General features: G+C 47.8%; 1 protein-coding gene across 1 annotated transcript in view; it reads left to right on the top strand.

Moving 5' to 3' along the window:
- Window positions 1-17,433, top strand: part of OXSR1 (oxidative stress responsive kinase 1) — an 81,839-nt gene that overhangs the window by 39,152 nt on the left and 25,254 nt on the right. Inside the window, exon 5 of the mRNA XM_035316363.1 lies at window positions 8,225-8,280. Within this exon, the coding sequence (XP_035172254.1) occupies window positions 8,225-8,280 (56 nt within the window). The remainder of the gene's footprint in view (window positions 1-8,224; window positions 8,281-17,433) is intronic.

Consider the following 17,433-nt stretch of genomic DNA (forward strand, 5'->3'; position numbering starts at 1 on the left):
AGGCTGTCTTCTCCTACAGAAACTTGGCACCTCGGAGGCATGGGAATAATACTCTGTCCCCTGAGGCAGAGAAGTGTTGGGGAAAGGGAGGGGATTGAAGGTTCTGACTCTAGACCGGTATTTTGCAATCATTTTATATTCAGGGGAGTGTGCTTTGGTCTCTTCTCCCTGAAAATAAAGGATGAGCAGAAGTAACCTTTAGAGGTGGTTGTTAATAAAAGTTTTGCAGCTTTAATTTATAAACTGTTGAGTAGCCAGAGCAATGGACATGTTATTCTTGTGCCTGTGGGCACCTCAGTGGGAAAGCAGAAGAAATGCTCTGGATTGCACTCGGTGATTTTCTCCCTCAAATAAACACCTTGCTGGGCAGTGCTGACAGCACAAAGGCCACTGAATCTCCCCGCTGTGTGCACCGCAGTTGTACTGGGGCGTATCGTGGTGGTTTGGCAAACCAGTGTGCTCTCCTGGTGGCTGTTTCTTCCACTGCATCATCCAGAAATTCATTGTCATAGAAAAATAAATAAATAAAGAAAAAATCCCTGTGGTTTCAACGAGAAAATGAGAACCAGATGTAAATCCCAAATCTGCAGACAGCCAGAAACAATAGCTCCCGTGGAGACTGCCTCTATCTACTTCAAGGAAAACTACTTCAGCCCCTAAGCCTAAAAACTGGTGATTAGAGTTCCTGGGGTAGATGTGGATTTCCTGATGAAAGCAGGGGAGGCTGCAGGGCCCTGCTGTGGCTCCAGGCTAGCGGCAGCGCCCCAGCCCTGCATCGTTTGAGGGTCCCTGTGCCTGCTTCCATGGGGACACCAAAAGATGGATACTTGCTGCATGACACCGTTCTGCTGCGATGTCCCCGTATTACCCACCCCAGTCCCAGGTGCTGCCTCTGGGCTTTGTCACTGCATGCTCTGCAGTTGGTCAAAATCATTTAGATTTAGTCTAAAAATAAACCAAACCCTACACGCACAGAAACTTCTCAGTACAACTGCTACGAAATGCATTACATGGAGATGAGATTTTAGGCTTTCTGTTCCCTTTGTTCCATGAAGATAAGAAGTTACATGCAGAGAGTTCAGGAGCTGGACTTGATGCTCCTTGTGAGTCCCTGCAGCTCAGGTTCTCTGGTTTCGGGAAGGTAAGCAGCAGGAGGCAGAGAGGGGTGAGCTGTGACAGGTTCAGCAGCACTTGTAGGTTTGGGTCAGTGATCCCTACCCGAGCTGCACACTAAACAAGTTTCAGGTTTCCAGCAGTTCCTGAGCTGTTGGGAGTATTTGGGTTGGACGTGGTTCAGGCGTGGTAATCTTCATTCCTGTCTGCAGCATTAGTTATATCAGGTGAAAATGTCACGCTCGCTTACCTCTTGCCTTTGCAGAACCCCAATGCCATTCTTGTTGACTCACAGCCACCCTGTTTGCAATGTCTCCTGTCTCTGCTTTTATCTGGTGTGGGGTATTGGGAGTAGGTGACCTGGTACAGGCTCTTTGGCATCTCTCCAGCAGTAGAGAAGTTGTTTAAATCACTGGTGTTCATCCTTTGTGCAGCAATGTGTCAAGTGAGTAGCGCGCTTCAAAAAGTTGGCTTTTAATATTGTCCCCTATGTAATGCAGCAGCTCTCCTGGCCTTCAGAGATTCCAAAAGCTGCATACGGGGAGAACCCTTAAGCATTTTTTCAGGCTACTGCAGTGTTTTCATTCGTGTCTTATGCTAAAGCATAAGAAATACTTAATTTACCGAGTTTGCGTGGTAACATTAAGCACTCTCCAATTTCTGGTGCAGCCTCATAAAATGTTAACTTTAAACATTTACGAAATCAAATCCCGTCCCGTCTTGTGGAGTCCCTATAAGACTTCAAAAAATAAAGCTTAACGCTTTCAAACACATTCAAGACAAAACCCCCACACTTTTAGGATAACAAACAGGGAATTGCTGTAGAGAAATCCATCGTTTTGTGGAAGTAAGGAAAGCATCGCCGAGTTAGACTGGGAGTGCCAAGAGGACCGTTTCTATTAAAAGGTGACTTGATGATGGAAACTCAACCCATTTTTAACTGCCTTCTCCGCTTTATAAGCGGGATGAAATAAGGAGATCTTTATTCTTAGAATGCTGGCATAACCTAAAACCATCTTATTCCAGGTTTTGGAGCAAAAAGTCAAAGGGGCAAGTCTTCGTTCTCTGTCATGTACTGATGCTGCCAAGCAGGAGCTCGGGGTGGTGGCCTCGTAGATTCGGATGGCGCTGGGCTTCATGTGTGTGTAGGTCCACACCCTGCTTCTCCACAGCGGGGCTGCTTGTGGCCCTGTGGAAATCGAGGCCTTTTGAAGCTGCCTTATTATGTTAAAATCTTCAGCCTGATCCGATCCGAGGTGATGGTGTTTCCTGGAGGGAACTTTGATCTTCCCGCTCTACTCTGCGCTGGTGTGGCCTCACCTTGAGCACTGTGTGCGGTTCTGGGCACCTCAGTACAAAAAGGACGTGAAACTGTTGGAGAGTGCCCTGAGAAGGGGCTACAAAGATGGTGAAGGGCCCAGAGGGGAAAACGTGTGAGGAGCGGCTGAGGTCACTTGGCCTGTTCAGCCTGGAGAAGAGGAGGCTGAGGGGAGGCCTCATGGCGGCCTGCAGCTTCCTCACGAGGGGGAGAGGTGGGGCAGGCATCGATCTGTTCTCTTTAGTGACCAGGGATAGGACCCGAGGGAATGGTGTCAAGCTGTGACGGGGGAGGTTCAGGGTCGATATCAGGAAGAGGTTCTTCACCGAGAGGGTGGTCGCGTACTGGAACAGGCTTCCCAGGGACGTGGTCACGGCACCAGGCCTGTCGGAGTTTAAGAAGCGCTGGGACTGTGCGCTTAGTCATACGGTCTGAATGGTTGGGTAGGCCTGTGTGGTGCCAGGAGTTGGACTCGATGATCCTCGTGGGTCCCTTCCAACTCAGGATATTCTGTGATTTGATGATCTCTGTCATGGCAGGGAGAAAGCAGGGAGGCACGTCAGTCACTGGCTTTCTTCTTTGCCTCCCTGCTCCGTCACAAACTGGGGCAATCTGCCTGGTAGTTTGGGGGAAATCCCCGTTATTTCTGTGCACGTTAGGACCACGTGTTAGAGCATTACCACAGCATGGTGTTGTGCATCCCTGGCATCGCCACGCGAAGCGTCCCCACCTACGTTCAGTGACATGCCATGAAACACTCAAATAAGGCCAGGCTATAATTTGAGCGTTTTCCTCTGCTACCAGTGCCTAAAGCAGGGCCTCCCAGAAATACCCGGGCCTCCAGGGGAGGGAGGCAGATCTTGTGACTCCCCAGCTTGATTTTCATGCAGCAGCTGTTAAAGGAGCTTTGTGCCTCATCCCCGCTGCCGTCCTTCCAGAGGAAGTCGGCTCAGGAAATGGAAGGGCTGAGTAGATGAATTTGTGGAAGAAATCCTCTGTACACTTTCAGCTGCCGTTCGGTGACAGAACGGCTGGGGGAGGGTCCTTTCCTTTGGGGGCGGACACAGGAGGACACAGGAGGAAAAAAATGAAGTTTTGACTGAATAAAGGAGACCTTAAGAAGTGAAGTACGAATATAGCTGGAACTTCTCTTGTAGTGACTGATGAGTGGCTGAGCCCTGTCGGCAGCTCTTGCTGCTGGGCCATCCTTGCCAGAAGCCGATGGGTGCGTGCACATGCTTGTGTGACGCCGCTAAACAGCGATGCGCAGTAGGGCAAGCTTGTGAAACATCCTCCTCTTGCATGCGAGTAAGAAGCAGGGCTGTGAAGGTTTGTGTGATTAGATCATCTCGGTGCTTGGTGGCAGGGCTAGGTGTAGCGCTTGCACCATTCCTTCATCTGCCTGAAGGAGCCGATCTGTGCAGAAATGCTTCTTAAGGTTAGTTTTCTGCGTCTGCACTGAGGAGTGGTTCAGCTTGAATGCTGATGCTGGGCTTCAGGCACGGCAGTGGGAGGCAAAGACTGAGGCAGACAGGATCTGTCACTGCACCACACCTCTCTTTTAACCATCGCTAGGCTTGTAAACACGTGGGAAGAGCAGGAAAACCATCAAAGTTGGCACTGGAGCAGGAGGCGGAAGCTGGGCATAATTCTTTGAGATAAAGGAGAGTTGCAGACGCTGTGATAACGGTGAGTGTTTGACACAGTGAGGCAGTAAGTGATGTGGCACTCTTCACCCCACGCTGTCTGCCTTTGTCAGCCTCGTGCTGACTTAGCTCGACATTTTCTGTACTGCCTCAGCATCTTGGAAGTCCTTGGAGCTATTCAGCTAGCCGAGATGACAGCACAAATTTCAGTAACACCTCCAGCAGCTTGCTTTGCTGTGTTCTCCCTTATCTGAGCCGAAGGAGTGACTTAACCTCAAGTGAATCAGGCTTCTGAGTCATGGTTCCTTGGACCCCAAACCTTGGATTTAAAGCATCAGTCCACTTCTGCAGCATTGGAAGGGAAAAGTTTTCTTACCAAAGCAAATTTGAGGCTTTAAAAATACTTCTAATGTGATAACGCGCCTTCTGTAACTGTTTATATCCTGGCTTGTAAGGCAAGGGGAAGAGGTAACATAGGTAACAGCATTGAAACGAGTAAGATGTGTGATTGTGGAGAGAGAATGGTGCTCGTTTGGTGCATGATGCCACAGATTGCTTTGTATTTAACAAAGTAGAGAGTCCGTCCTGGAAGTGTTTTGCAGATTACTGGGCATAATGTTGACTGCAGCAATCGGTTGCATTCATAATAAATACCGAGTTGCTCATTTACCGTTAACAGAAAATAATAATTCTTCTATCTTGCACCTTCTTTTTTTTTTTTTTTAAATGAAACTTGGCAGGACCAGCCGCTCCTCCTTCATGCCAAATTATGCGCTGTAGAGTTCAGCCCATGAAAATTTATTGGTGCAGTTGATGTAAATTCCATCTAATGGGCAGATGACTCACGGCTGCGCTGACAGCCAGCACTGCATCCTAAAGGCACATACCAGCAGGTTAGAAGAGAAGGCACAATAAGGCTTAATAAACACGGTTTTTCTCCTTTTTCCCCTTCTCTTTGCAGTTTTCTCCTTGGTGCTGGGCTGCAGGAGTCCCACGCTTTGCTCAGGTCACTTACACATACTGTATTTTCAGTGGCCTTATAGTTGTTGCTCTTGAAGAAGACTTCTGAGCACAAGCCAAGTGAATCCTTTTTGATTTCCAAACAATATTAAGAGGGTTATTCAAAAAGCAGTAACTTGACATGCTTCATTGCTTTGCTTGCAAATGCCAGTTCTTCGAAGGCTGTAATACGGGGTTGTGTTGTGTACGCTGGGACCGCAGGCTCGCAGCTGGCTGCTGGAAATGTCACGCTCCATTTTGGAGCAGCAAGTCTGGCTTTAACCCTAGTGTTGTTAACCCTGCAGTGGCAACAGCGTGACGGTGCCAAGGGCTGAAGGCAGATCTGTTCGCTAAGGATTTTAAGGACTTGAGTGGGCTTTTCACAGAGGGAACAAGCCCGTTAGGATACGGTTTCCAATGTAATTTTTTCTCCTGCCTGTTGAAAAATGAAATGAGGCTTGCGTGGAAGTGCTGCACTTGCACCTGGAGAGCATCACCGCATTGCCTTCCAGGTCCCTTTTAGTTGGATGCTGATTTTGCTGCATCAGGGATCAACTTTGTTGATATAGCATCAAATGCCTGTGGCCCAGCCCCAGCCTGGAGGCATTCCTGTGATGCAACTGAAACCGTGCCGTTGGGTAGCCCTGGGAAGCCAAACCAGTTCAGAATGCAAACGAGGAGGCATTTCTGCCCTGCTGAGAAACCTTTCAGGGCTGATGTGGAGAATCCAGATTTGCACTGGAGGGAAGCCAAACCCCTCTTCCCTGTGTGGCGTGAAGTGCAAGGGAAATGAAAACATCAGGATTTTGGGGAAAGGCTCCTGGAGGCGTTAAGAGAGAGGAAGACGACAGCGATGGGGCGGGAACGTCCTGAATGATGGTGGCACTTGTTATGCTACTGACAAGGAAGCATTTACTCCAGCCTTCTGTAGCCTCATTTACAACGTGATATAATTACTGTTTACACTGCAGCCCGAAGCTGCTTCCGCTACGGTAATTATGCCGGAGGCACACGGTTTACTCCGAGCCCATCAGCCCAGGCCGTGGTCATGACCACGCCAGTAGGAGGTGCCTTCAAACTCCTGGACTTGGCAATAACCGTGTCCCGGAGAGAGAAACTTGTCACCATTCAACAGGCGAGTTTCTGAGCATCTCCTGAAGAGAAAAAAAACAGGAAACCACTATTCCCTCTCCCCGCCCTGTTGCTTTAAATGTAATTAATTTGTCTTAAGGATGGTTTTAATTTGTAGATGCTGCAGGTAACGCCAGTGTAAGCTGAAGGCCGGGGTCTGTGCTCAGCCAGCTGTCCTGCTGCTCGCCCCGTGCTGTTGCAGCGCACCACACGATGCTCGTACACCGGGATGAGGAACGGCTGGGAGATGCTCCTGGGGTACAGTAACTCCAAAACCCAAGCAGTGTCCCCAGGGTGCTTGCCGCCAATCTGTTTTGGTGCTCTGGGGGGGTTGAGTGATAGTGTTTTTAGGGGGATGCTCACCGGGAAGAAATGCCCCATCAAGCTGGTGTTTAGTTCTTGTGTGGATTTTGGCAGTGGCTGTTGTTGGCCCAGCAGATTTCTTATCGCAGCACTTGTTTTAAGCTTTTGAATCACCTCGAAGCACCGTATTTACTGGGTTTTATTTCCAACAAGAAACTATCTAAATTGGAATTAATTCAACCTGCAGTTAAAAAGGAAACAAGCTCCTTGCATCCGAGGGGGTTAAGGGCCTGGAAAGCCTTTTTGTTTCAGCAGGATTCAGTCTGAAGGATCGTTTTGCTTCTTCTCACACCCCAAACTTACCCAGCTCGCTCTCTTAGGGTAAGCAGTGTCACTGAAACCTGCCTGAGTTTTCTTGGGGCTCCGAAGTGCGCAAGGGTGGAGGCTTCATTCTGAAGTTCTGCTTCAGGTTTTCCCTGGTGCTTCCTGCCATCCTGAGCGAGTTCTGCTTGCACAGGCAGGGATGTTCGGACAAGCTCTGCCATCCTGCCCAGCTCTGCGGTGTGCAACGTTCAAGCATTCAGCCAGTGGAAAACGGGCAGGTCTCGAGCTGACCAGCAGGGGTTTCTTTTAGGTTTGGTTATTCCCGTGTCACTCTCACAGCTCCTTACTGCTTGAATCCCATTCTGCCGTTAAATCAGCTCCGTGAGGCTGGCTCCCCATATAACCTCCGTGTTTCCACGCTTCTCTACCTACATTTTCTTGATCATTAGAGCAAGTATTTTTCCTCTACTTTTACACTTGTGCCTCAGCCACGGATTAGGCCCCTAGGATGGTCACTGCTAGCAGGAGGTGTGCGTTTGGCAGGGCAAATGTTGGAGCAAGCACAAATGTTGGAGGGGATGTGTTGAAAATTACCCTGGCAGCAGCCCAGGCATCCTCAGAAGCCAGGAAGGAGGAGACCTCCAGGGCCCGGCCGGGATGCTTCGGCCAGGCCATCGTGCCGGTTCTGCTCTCACGGTGCACGAGGGAGGAGAGAAAAATAACTTCTGCCTTTTTCTGTACAAGGATTTGAAATATTTGTAGAAGGAGGTGGGGGGAGGATGAGCTTTTTTTTTTTTTTTTTTTTTTTTCCCCGTTTTTTTCCCCCCTCATTTCTCTTCCATGCAGATTAATGTGAGGTGTGTGGTGAAACGTTACCTTGCTGCTGCATCCGTTCCCCAGGCAGGTGCTTTGCTCACATTCTTGTGGCAATACGTGTGTCCACACCGGCTCTGCGTGCTTTGGGTGCAAGGTTAGAGCCCGTGCAGGTGATAAAGGCGTAAAGCTGCTTCACTTGGCTTGCACTGCCTCCTGTGAGGGCAGCCCTAGGTGCTGCTTTCATAAAAACAGCTAAATCAAGAACCTGGGACAAAGCACTCTTCTTGGTTTGTTGGATTTTTTTTGTGTTAGGGAACTTTCTGGTAAGTTTTTTCCAGTTTCCCTGTATCCATAGCACTTAAAAGGCTCCCAGCTATAAATAACACCGATACCACTTGATGGCTGCTGAAGTTACAGCTGCTGCTAAGTGCCTGCTGTTCCGGTGTGATGAGAAGCAAGAGGTGCTAATGCAGCACAACGTAAAACAGGAGAAATAACAAAGCTGTAGTGCGTATTTGTTGGGTGAAGGAGAGATTTAATGAGTTCCACTTACTGTTGCTTTATCTTTCCGCAGGGATGTGAAAGCAGGAAATATTCTTCTTGGAGAAGATGGCTCAGTGCAAATTGCAGGTAACTTTTTCCTACTAACTTTGAAGAAGCTTTGGGCATAGCTGTGCGTCTGAAGAGATGGTTTAAGGGGCAAGAGGAAACCTACATGCAAATGTTAGCTTCAAGAAGCCTCACAGCTGTTTTTTTTTTTTTTTAACAAAATAAAAGAGTTTTGCACGTTGATATCTTAAAACACTGTTCTTTGGTATAATGACTGCCAGCATGATTAAATCCTTTGGCTGGTGGGGCGAAATGAACGTCCTGGAAGCAGCAATGCTATTAGCTCAGCTGCCGGATCCGGGGACAGAGGTTTTGTCGAGCTGAGAGGCATGAAACCCCCTGGAGAGTCTGCGTCTCGACTTGGTACGAGGGGCGCGGGTTTTCCACCGGGAGGCAGGATGTGCTGTGCTGGAAAGTTTTTTTAAGGGCAACTCTTCTTCCTCTGCGGAAGGCAGCAAGTGCTGTTACGGAGAGACCCAACAGCTAAAATACAGGGCTTCTGTCTAAAACCTGAAGCTGCTTTGTTTCCCTTTGCAAGTCTCCCAGGGTTCCCAGCGCTTGCTGTTACATCTCTAATGAGGTGTAAATAATTAATCCCACGTGGCAGCTGATGGAAGGCAGGGTGTGGCTTCCAAAATGCTTTATACTAATAAAACGCTGCAAGGTTTTCCCATAATGGGGCCAAGATGTAACATTTAGGGTTTGTAATTGTAGGGAATGCTAGGTTATATGCTGGGAGAGGCTGTAAATAGCTGTTGCATTAGAGCAACGCACTGTTATTCCAGCGTTTCAGCCAGCCCAGGAGAAAGCTTCTTGTGTTTCTCTTCCACAAGGGTGCCAGGGCCTGACTTCTTAATTAAGGTTTTTATTAAGGTGATAGGTGCCTGCTCATGTATTTCTGTCTGCCGAATCATTTTTAGTTGATGGGTAGTTTTAAGGCTGACTTAAATACTCTCATAAAACCTCTTGCTTGGCTTTTGTGAATTTGAAAGGGTTTAATTTATTTGGGATTTGTGGCTGTTCCCCCGAACTGAGCTGTCTACTAGTGGCTTGTACGTGCAACACTTAAATGATGAAATCCTTCTCTCTGCATATTCTGTGAAAGCAACCCAGTGAGATGTGCAAAGTTCCCTTTTAAGAATTTTTGCACCGCACAAACATGCATGAAGAGTAATTCTGTAATCTTTCCTGCGACAAAGTAGAAAAACTAAACTCCACCGAGGTCAGCAAGTTCACAGCAGCGGCAGGAAGTGCTTTAATTTCTGTCAAGGCAGCTGAGGACTTGAAAGAAACAAAAATAAATGAATGACTGAACGCTAGAGAGGAGCCTGACGTGGACAAGCCGTGAACATTTTTTCTGTGGGAATTTCTAACACGTAAGCTTCCTTTCCTCCTGACCCAGGATGAAATAGCAAAGATTCTCGTGGATTTTTTTGAGGAGGAAAAGAATGCTGGAAGCAAGCCAGCCCAAATAAAACGAGTTGTGTTTCAACACGATCAAAGCACCTGCCTTTGACAATATCGGTGCGTCTTATGAATAATTTGGTTGCTAATTGGCTGCCTCAATTATCATCTGGATGACATCACCGCATTCCCATGGAACAAATGTGGTTAAGTTTCGCTGGAAAGTTACACCACGAGGGGAAAAAAAGTTGATCAGCTGTGGAACGAAGCCTGAGGTTAAGAGTAAATGGGGCACCTCCCTTGAAGGCGCTGGCTTGTTGTACATAAAAAATGCAAATAGTTTAGTAGGAAAAAATGACTTCAGCGCTTTATAATGGCTCCTTTCCCTTTTGTTGTTCCCCTATCAAAGCTGCCCAAAGCTACCAGAGTAGTGGTGAGTTCTTAATTTAGTGTTTGGCCTTCGCAACCTCCTGTTCCTGTGTGCTTGCTGCTGCTTGACACAATTCCTGTCTCTGAAGAAATGCGCATCCTAAATGCAAATGTGAGGAATGCAAATCCTAAAGTGCAAATCCTTTGAATCAAAAGAGCTTCTTTTAGCAAGGTTTATAAAAACGCTTGACCCGTGATGGTGGTATAGTCCAGCCCCCCTGCTGGACTATAGCTCCACAACGTGTTGGTGATTTCATTCACGTAAGGCACACTTGGGAACCTTCCCTGTACACAATTCATGGCAGCAATCTTGCCGCAGTATTATACAATTCTGTTTGTGCTCCCTGAAAACTAAAAGCCTCTTTTGCTGATACAGGCTGGTAAGGCTGAGCAGAAAAAGCAACGTGACGAAGGTGTGCCTGACTTCGCTCAGCTTCTGCTTGTAATGCTGAGTTGAGGGATGCACTTTGGCTGTGAAAGCCACTTCAGCAGCGCCAGGAGGTTAAGGCTGGTGCAGGTAACGTGATGGAGGAGAAATCTCTGAGTTGAGAGGCGTTTGATGAAAGTACGAGTTCTAAAAAATCCTCTAATGGCCTGCACAAACACCCAGCTTAAAGCTCCTCCCCGGGTCCTAGGACTTGGTATTTTTATTCATGACTATTTTTAACTATGCTCCTTTTCAAAATGTGCATCCACTGAACCAGGGCATAAAACTGCCTTTAGCAGATACCGCTGCCCACCCAGACCTGAGCTGAAGCTGCTCCCTTATCTTAAATCATTTCATTTTTTTCCAAGGGCACTGGTCTGGGCTTGTGGCTTGGCACCAAGTTTTTGGAGCCTGTTACGATTCCGAGCGTATCGCTTTCTCAGCTTGGAGTGTTTCCTTGCTCACTGAATTAATCTGTCTTCTTAAGAGCTGGACTTTCTTTCCCAGATACCATTGTTCTGGGCTGCGCTGGCGGTGGCTGCAATGTAAATTGAGATAGCTGCGTTCTTTTGTGTTCCAGCCTCTCCATGGCAATTACTGTATTTTTTTAATCAGAACATAAAACCTCTGTGCCCTGGCATTTACTGGCTCCATGGAGTCTAAAGGCTTGCATGGGTAAAAACATTCTTGTCTACATAAGCTGCATCGGTTCCAGTACTGCAGCATAAAGCAGGAGGCTTCCTCTCACAGTAAGGAAGCTTTAATGTTTGTGAGTTTATTGAGCTGTGCAGGTCCTGTAAATTATTGTAAGATGAAGTGACAGGCTCTTGGTAGCCTGGGACGGATGGGAGAGGTAAGCTCTGCCAAGGTGCAGGAGAGAACCGCATATCATCCAAGGTGTGATATTAGGGTCCTACTGAGAATGGGTGCAGAGCAAATCCTTCTTTCTGATTTTAGTCACTGGGATGTCAAGCGATACTGTCAAATACTTCCTCGTGATTGAATGAAGAAATTAGGGTCTGCTGAAGGCTGGTGTGCTCGCGCCAAAAGGGCGTTTGTTCCTGGAAGCGTGGGATTTTTCTGTTGAAGGTATTGTGTTGTTGGCCCTACAGGTTTTAAAATGAGACGGGATTAACACCTGCCCCAAGAGGCCCTTTGCTGGCATTTGTCGTGCCTGCAATTTCCCGTACGGGCGGCGTTGCCTGGTGGTTGAAGGAGATGGAGATCTCACAAAGTCGTTCGGGACTCGCTAATTGATACTGGGCAAGCTGCCTAACCCCTCTCACTTTATCTATTTATAAAATGGGGATACTTAAGGCCAGGCAAAACTTGTGTAACTGAATTTGTGTAACTTTCCACAAATCCATGCCAACTTGTCACCAGTTCGCCGTGTTCCTGACTGTTCTTAATTCATTGGACTAAAATAGCGCCCTGCATAAACATCGCGCGGTGATGCAGGCGGTGTCATTCCCCCACTTTGTCTTAGGAAACGGCTACCTTGGGAGATGGAATTGCCTGAGTAAGGGGCAAGGCATGGCTCTGACTTGGGGAGAGGAGTGCTGATTGCAGGGCTGGCTTGAACGACCAGCGAGTGCTCCATCACTCACACCTCTGAGCCTCTTCTGCTGTTCAAAAAAGGGCAAAAAAGATTTTTCCTAGTGGCTGGAGAGGAGTTTTGGTGCCTCCCCTGCAGCAGCTTGATGTGAAGTAACCTATGCGTCGTGTTGCGTGTCATATTGCTGTTTCCTGAAGAGATGTTTCAACAACCAAGCAACGTAACCACTTGCGAACTTCTCCAAGGGCAGCGTCTTCATGTGCTTCATCACCCCTGAGTTACTTTGTGCAGCATTGGCACATCTTCATTAACCTGCAGCTGGGGCTTGGATTCAGAAGTGATTTGTGCGTTTACTTAGTAGAGAGATTTCATTAATCTTTTATGTACCCTGCCATTATTGCAAAAAGGCTAAACTGATGGTGACGCATATAAAAATAAAGCTGTCATTGATTAGAAATGTGTGTGAGTGTAGAGCTCTACCTTTCCAAAGGAGAATTTGGGAGAAAAAGCCCTTAGGGCAGTGAGAAGGGCTCGCAGCAAGCTCACAACCCCGGCCTTTGGGAGAGCAGACTTGGGCCTCTTCATGGCTCTGCTTGGTAGGGTACCATGGGCAAAGCCCCGGAGGGAAGAGGGGCCCAAGAAAGCAGGTTAATATTCAAGGATCACCTCTTCCAAGCTCAGGAGCGACACATCCCAACGGGATGGCAAAAGGAGGTCAGGCAGAAACACCAGGAGGCCTGCAGGACTGAACAAGGAGCTCAAAACCAGACACAGGAAAGGAGGCCCACAGAGGGTGGAAGTAAGGACGGGTGGCCTGGGAGGAATACAGAGACATTGTCTGAGCAACCAGGGATCAGGTTAGGAAAGCTAAAGCCCTGGCAGAATTAAATCTAGACAGGGACATCAAGGGCAACAAGAGAGGCTTCTTACAGGTACTTCGGTGATAAAAGGAAGACTGGGGAAATTGCAGGCGTTCTCTGGAAGGAAACGGGAGGCCTTGTCACCAGAAGGCTGAGGTGCTTAATGACTCTTTTGCCTCAGTCTTCACCAGCAAGAGCTTCAGCCACATAACCCAGGCCCCAGAAGGCAAAGGCAGGGACTGGGAGAATGCAGAACAGCCTGCTGTAGGAGAAATCAGGTTCGAGACCAACTAAGGAACCCAAAGGTGCACAAGTTCTTGATGAGGAAGATGCACAAGGACCCGATGAGATGCATCCATGAGTCCTTAGAGAACTGGTAGATGTAGTTGCTAAGCCTCTGTCCATCATATTTGAGAAGTCATATTTGTCCATCATATTTGTCTCTGGAGCCAGGCTGAGGGAGTTGGGGTTGTTCAGCCTGGAGAGGAGAAGGCTCCGGGGAGACCTCACAGCGGCCTGCCACGGCCTAAAGGGGACTGCAGGGAGCTGGGGAGGGACTCTTGGTCAGGGGGTGTAGGGATAGGACAAGGGGGAATAGCTTTGAACTGAAAGAGGGTAGGGTTAGATCGGATATTAGGAGGAAATTGTTTCCTGTGAGGGAGGTGAGGCCCTGTCCCAGGCTGCCCAGAGGAGCTGTGGCTGCCCCATCCCTGGCAGTGCCCAAGGCCAGGCTGGATGGGGCTGGGGGCAGCCTGGGCTGGTGGGAGGGGTCCCTGCCCATGGCAGGGGGTGGCACTGAGTGGGCTTTGAGGTCCCTGCCAACCCAAACCATTCTGTGATTCTGTATTTACAGATCCAATAGCACCATATGAGCATATAGTCTTCAAAGGAAAATAAGCTTTTTACTCCTCACTAATCTTCTTTCCTCTGCTGTCTTACCAACCTGCTACGTTCCCTGCAGAAAATTGCCATTTACCACTGCCTTCACCATCTTCTCATTGGGCTTTATTCACTGTCAGCGCTCCAACAGCCTGAGGTTTGTAGGAGAGCACTCAGTACAACTGCAGCTATTTTTTGATGGCGAGCAACTACACCAGAAGCAAGGTGCTCAGTGAAAGAAACGCTTAGTGCTGTCTTCTGAGTGTTTTTTGTTTTTGTTTTTTCTTGCTTGAGGAAATACAGTATCTTGGTTGTCTGAGTTTAAAAACAGCCCTGAGTTGTTTGCACTCAAGATTGGTTTATGCTGTTCTACACCCGTAGAAGTTGGGAATTGCTGTTTTAGGGTCTGATTCAAACCCAGCAAGCTCTTAGGAGGCTTTCTTCAATAAGCTTTGGTCCTGGCTCCTGGTTAGTGCACAGTGTCTTTTTGCCCTAGTGGTATAGCTAGGAACAGTAGCAGGTATGTTGACTTAAGGATTAATTAATGTTAAAATATGAGATGCCCAAGGAGAGTTGACTTAGTGGCTGACTTCTAGATTTGAATAAAACAATCTAACTTCTGATAGTGCAGAAATCTGTTTTCCTGACCCACGGCAGCTCAGGTGTGTGTTGTGATGTGGTCCTGGCACAGCTTCGTGCCTTGTGACTTGTTCAGGTTGGGTCTTCTCTGTAGTGCTGAGAAATAAGAGGAGATTGTCCTTCTGGTTTTTGCATTTCTCAAGTGGCCAGAACTTGAGGTTTGGCAAAGCGGATACCGTAGTAGCAGGAATTGTTGCCTGATACCATACTTTTTCAAATTTTGCTGCCAGCATAGAGTTTTGCAGGCAGTGGGGTTATGAACACGTGCAGTTGCTACTGCAAAAGGCAAAATTTGCCGTATTTCCTGCAAAGCCTCCAGCAGCAGCTGCTGCAGTCCTTTTCAGGTATTGCCGTGGCGAGGCAGTGTAAAACACAAGCTGCCAAGGAGCACAGATGTGAACGCTTGTGAGCTACCATGCCTCTTGAATTGCATGACTTTTCTCCACTCCCTGGGGTTAAATTCATTTGCAACGCTCTGACTCTGGTTTAGCCTTTGGGAGGGAAGTGTAACAGGGGCAGCCCCCAGTAATTTAGGAGCTTAGGCAGGGGGAGAAGGAGACGCAGATCGTATCAGCTGCTCAGAAGGGAGGGCTGAACCCTAACTTGTGCTTAGGATTTTAATTTATTGCTTTCCAGATATTTCCTGAGAGCAAACGCATTCTTATCTTAATAGCTGGGGCTCGGATAAAGTCAGTGAGATGACATTTGAGAAAGCTGTTTCAAAGTCATTCCTTACGGCCGGGTAGCCCAGGCTGGTTGTGCCAGTTTTAACCCACTGCAAATGAGGGGAATTGATTGGGAAAACACTGAATAAATCAACCGTGTAATGGAATACAATTTAATTCCTTGTAAGCTTTCTGCAGACCTCAGCTGACAAACGTAGGGGCACGATTCCAGCCTGGAGTTTAGAAACTCAGCCTCGTGTTTGATGTGAAATGTGGTGAATGCTGCATGTTTTTCCTGCTTTTGCTTTGAGTGGCATTTCCTTTACCCGCAGAATGAGTGCATGGAAAGTCGAGGTAAGATAATGTCCACGAGCTGAAATAGAGCCCATCACAATAGCGTGCTGATGGCACTCGGACAAGTTCCTATGAGTATTATCTTTATTTAAAATATCTTGCGATTGTTCTTGTGTTTAGAACAATAGGTCTTGCAAGGCTCCCCACAATAAAGGGTAAAGTGCAAGTAATTTTACTCCGGGCTTTTCTGGAAGCTCTTTCAGTTTCTAAGAAAAGCAGGGATGAGATTGGAAAGCCAAGGCACTGTTGCAGGAAGCAGATCTGGTGGGTTTCCAGAGAAATAGAGATCGCAGTGCCGCCAGCAATAGACGTTCATGTAGACAATGCTAAAAAATCCAGGCTAGCAGCAATATGGGATGCCTCCAGGAAGAGGGAATGGGACAGAAAGGCACATCTGGAAGAAGCTGGACCCTAATTGTAGGCATTTGGTAAAAACGCAGGATTTTAGCCCTGCAATTTCAGTGAAACCTCCAGTTTTTTAATGTGAACCTTCAATTACGGATGTTTGGCTTTTCAGTGGGTGCTCCGTTCGTGTCCTCGGAAGCCTCTAGTCTAGGGGAGCTGGAAGCTCTCGGCGTGTTATTATTCTGAGGGATAATTTAGTTTCTCAATATTGAGAGGTCAGTGAGAGGGGCCTCGCTGCACTGCTGCTGTGGGGCAGGGGGAAGCTCGGCCCTCTTCTCACTTGGCTGCTGTTGCTTGCAGATCTGAAAAAGACACCTTTTGTAGCAGCTGCTTTCTCAGGGTATGCCATCCTTAAGCCACGGTGTAACTCCACGGCTCCTCTGAGCAAGTCCTGGACAGTTGCAGTTAACTGTCAGCAGCTCAGTTGTGTTTTCAAACCAAAATAATGTTCTGTTGTTATGTGAAATAACCCCCAGAGTTCAGACTCATCCTCCAAGCCTGTCATCAACCTCAAAAATGGCATTGAAGATCGTGATTGCTATTAAAAATGAAAAATAGAAACCAAGGGGAAGGGAGGAAAACTGAGTTGTAGAGACTGACCAGTTGGAGGTCCATAATTTTGCAAGACATAGGCAATGCTGTTGAGAGCGAATCGGGAGGAAATACTTTTAGTTTGTATTTAGTTCCCCTGTCAGCTGACTGATTTTATTTTTATTCAAAGGAAAGTCTCCTGAGTGGCTCGGTTGCCAAATCTTTTGTAATGCTTTATTTTGAACTAGCGTATTGTATCCTATTGCTGCCCCTGCACCCTCCTGCTGCTCTTTGCAGCTCTTGTTTTCCGTATCGGTCTGAGTTGTGCAAGCATCGGTGTCATTGTTTTTGTATAGAAGAATGATCCGGGATTTTGTTGTAAAAGAAAGAGTTGTTGGTGAATGCACAGTGCAGCTTTGAGCATCCTGCAGCTTGCGAAAAATGTTTAGAGCGAGGGAACCCTGTGCAGGGTGAGAATGGGTGTCTGCAAGGCATCCCCTGTGAGGGTTGGGCACGGTAAGTACTCAGAAGCCGTCCGAGTTCCTGCTAAAGCGCCGAGCAGCTCCATGGTGGAAGATTACCAAGCAAAGCACGTTCTGGTAACAGGAGATCCAAACCAGGGGACTGACTGATGCCTCCACCCTGCAGGATGCTGTCGTGACAGCCAAATGTTACAGACTCTGGGAGATGTTTATGCATTGACTTCTTTTGCTCAGAAAACCCTTCCTTGCTGTAAATATTAGCGAGGCGCTAATGAAGCTCAGTAATCTGTACACGAATGCAAATAAAGCCAGGACTGTCAGAGGCAGGTTTGTGCACCAGCAGGTCTGCCGGGGGAGCGAGGGCGGGCTGTGATGTGTCCAGTGGGCTGTCATGGAAAGTGGAATTTTCCTCTCCGTCAGCCAGCCCTGAATGCTTTGCTCTCCCGAGTAATTGGATGGTCAGCTACAGAGTGTTCATCTACCAGCGCTCTTGGCTAACTGTTGATTATTCTTCATTAGGAAACTCCTCATGCGTGGCCTGCTG

The sequence above is a fragment of the Oxyura jamaicensis genome, chromosome 2 (assembly GCF_011077185.1).
Source record: "Oxyura jamaicensis isolate SHBP4307 breed ruddy duck chromosome 2, BPBGC_Ojam_1.0, whole genome shotgun sequence".
Taxonomy (NCBI): domain Eukaryota; kingdom Metazoa; phylum Chordata; class Aves; order Anseriformes; family Anatidae; genus Oxyura; species Oxyura jamaicensis.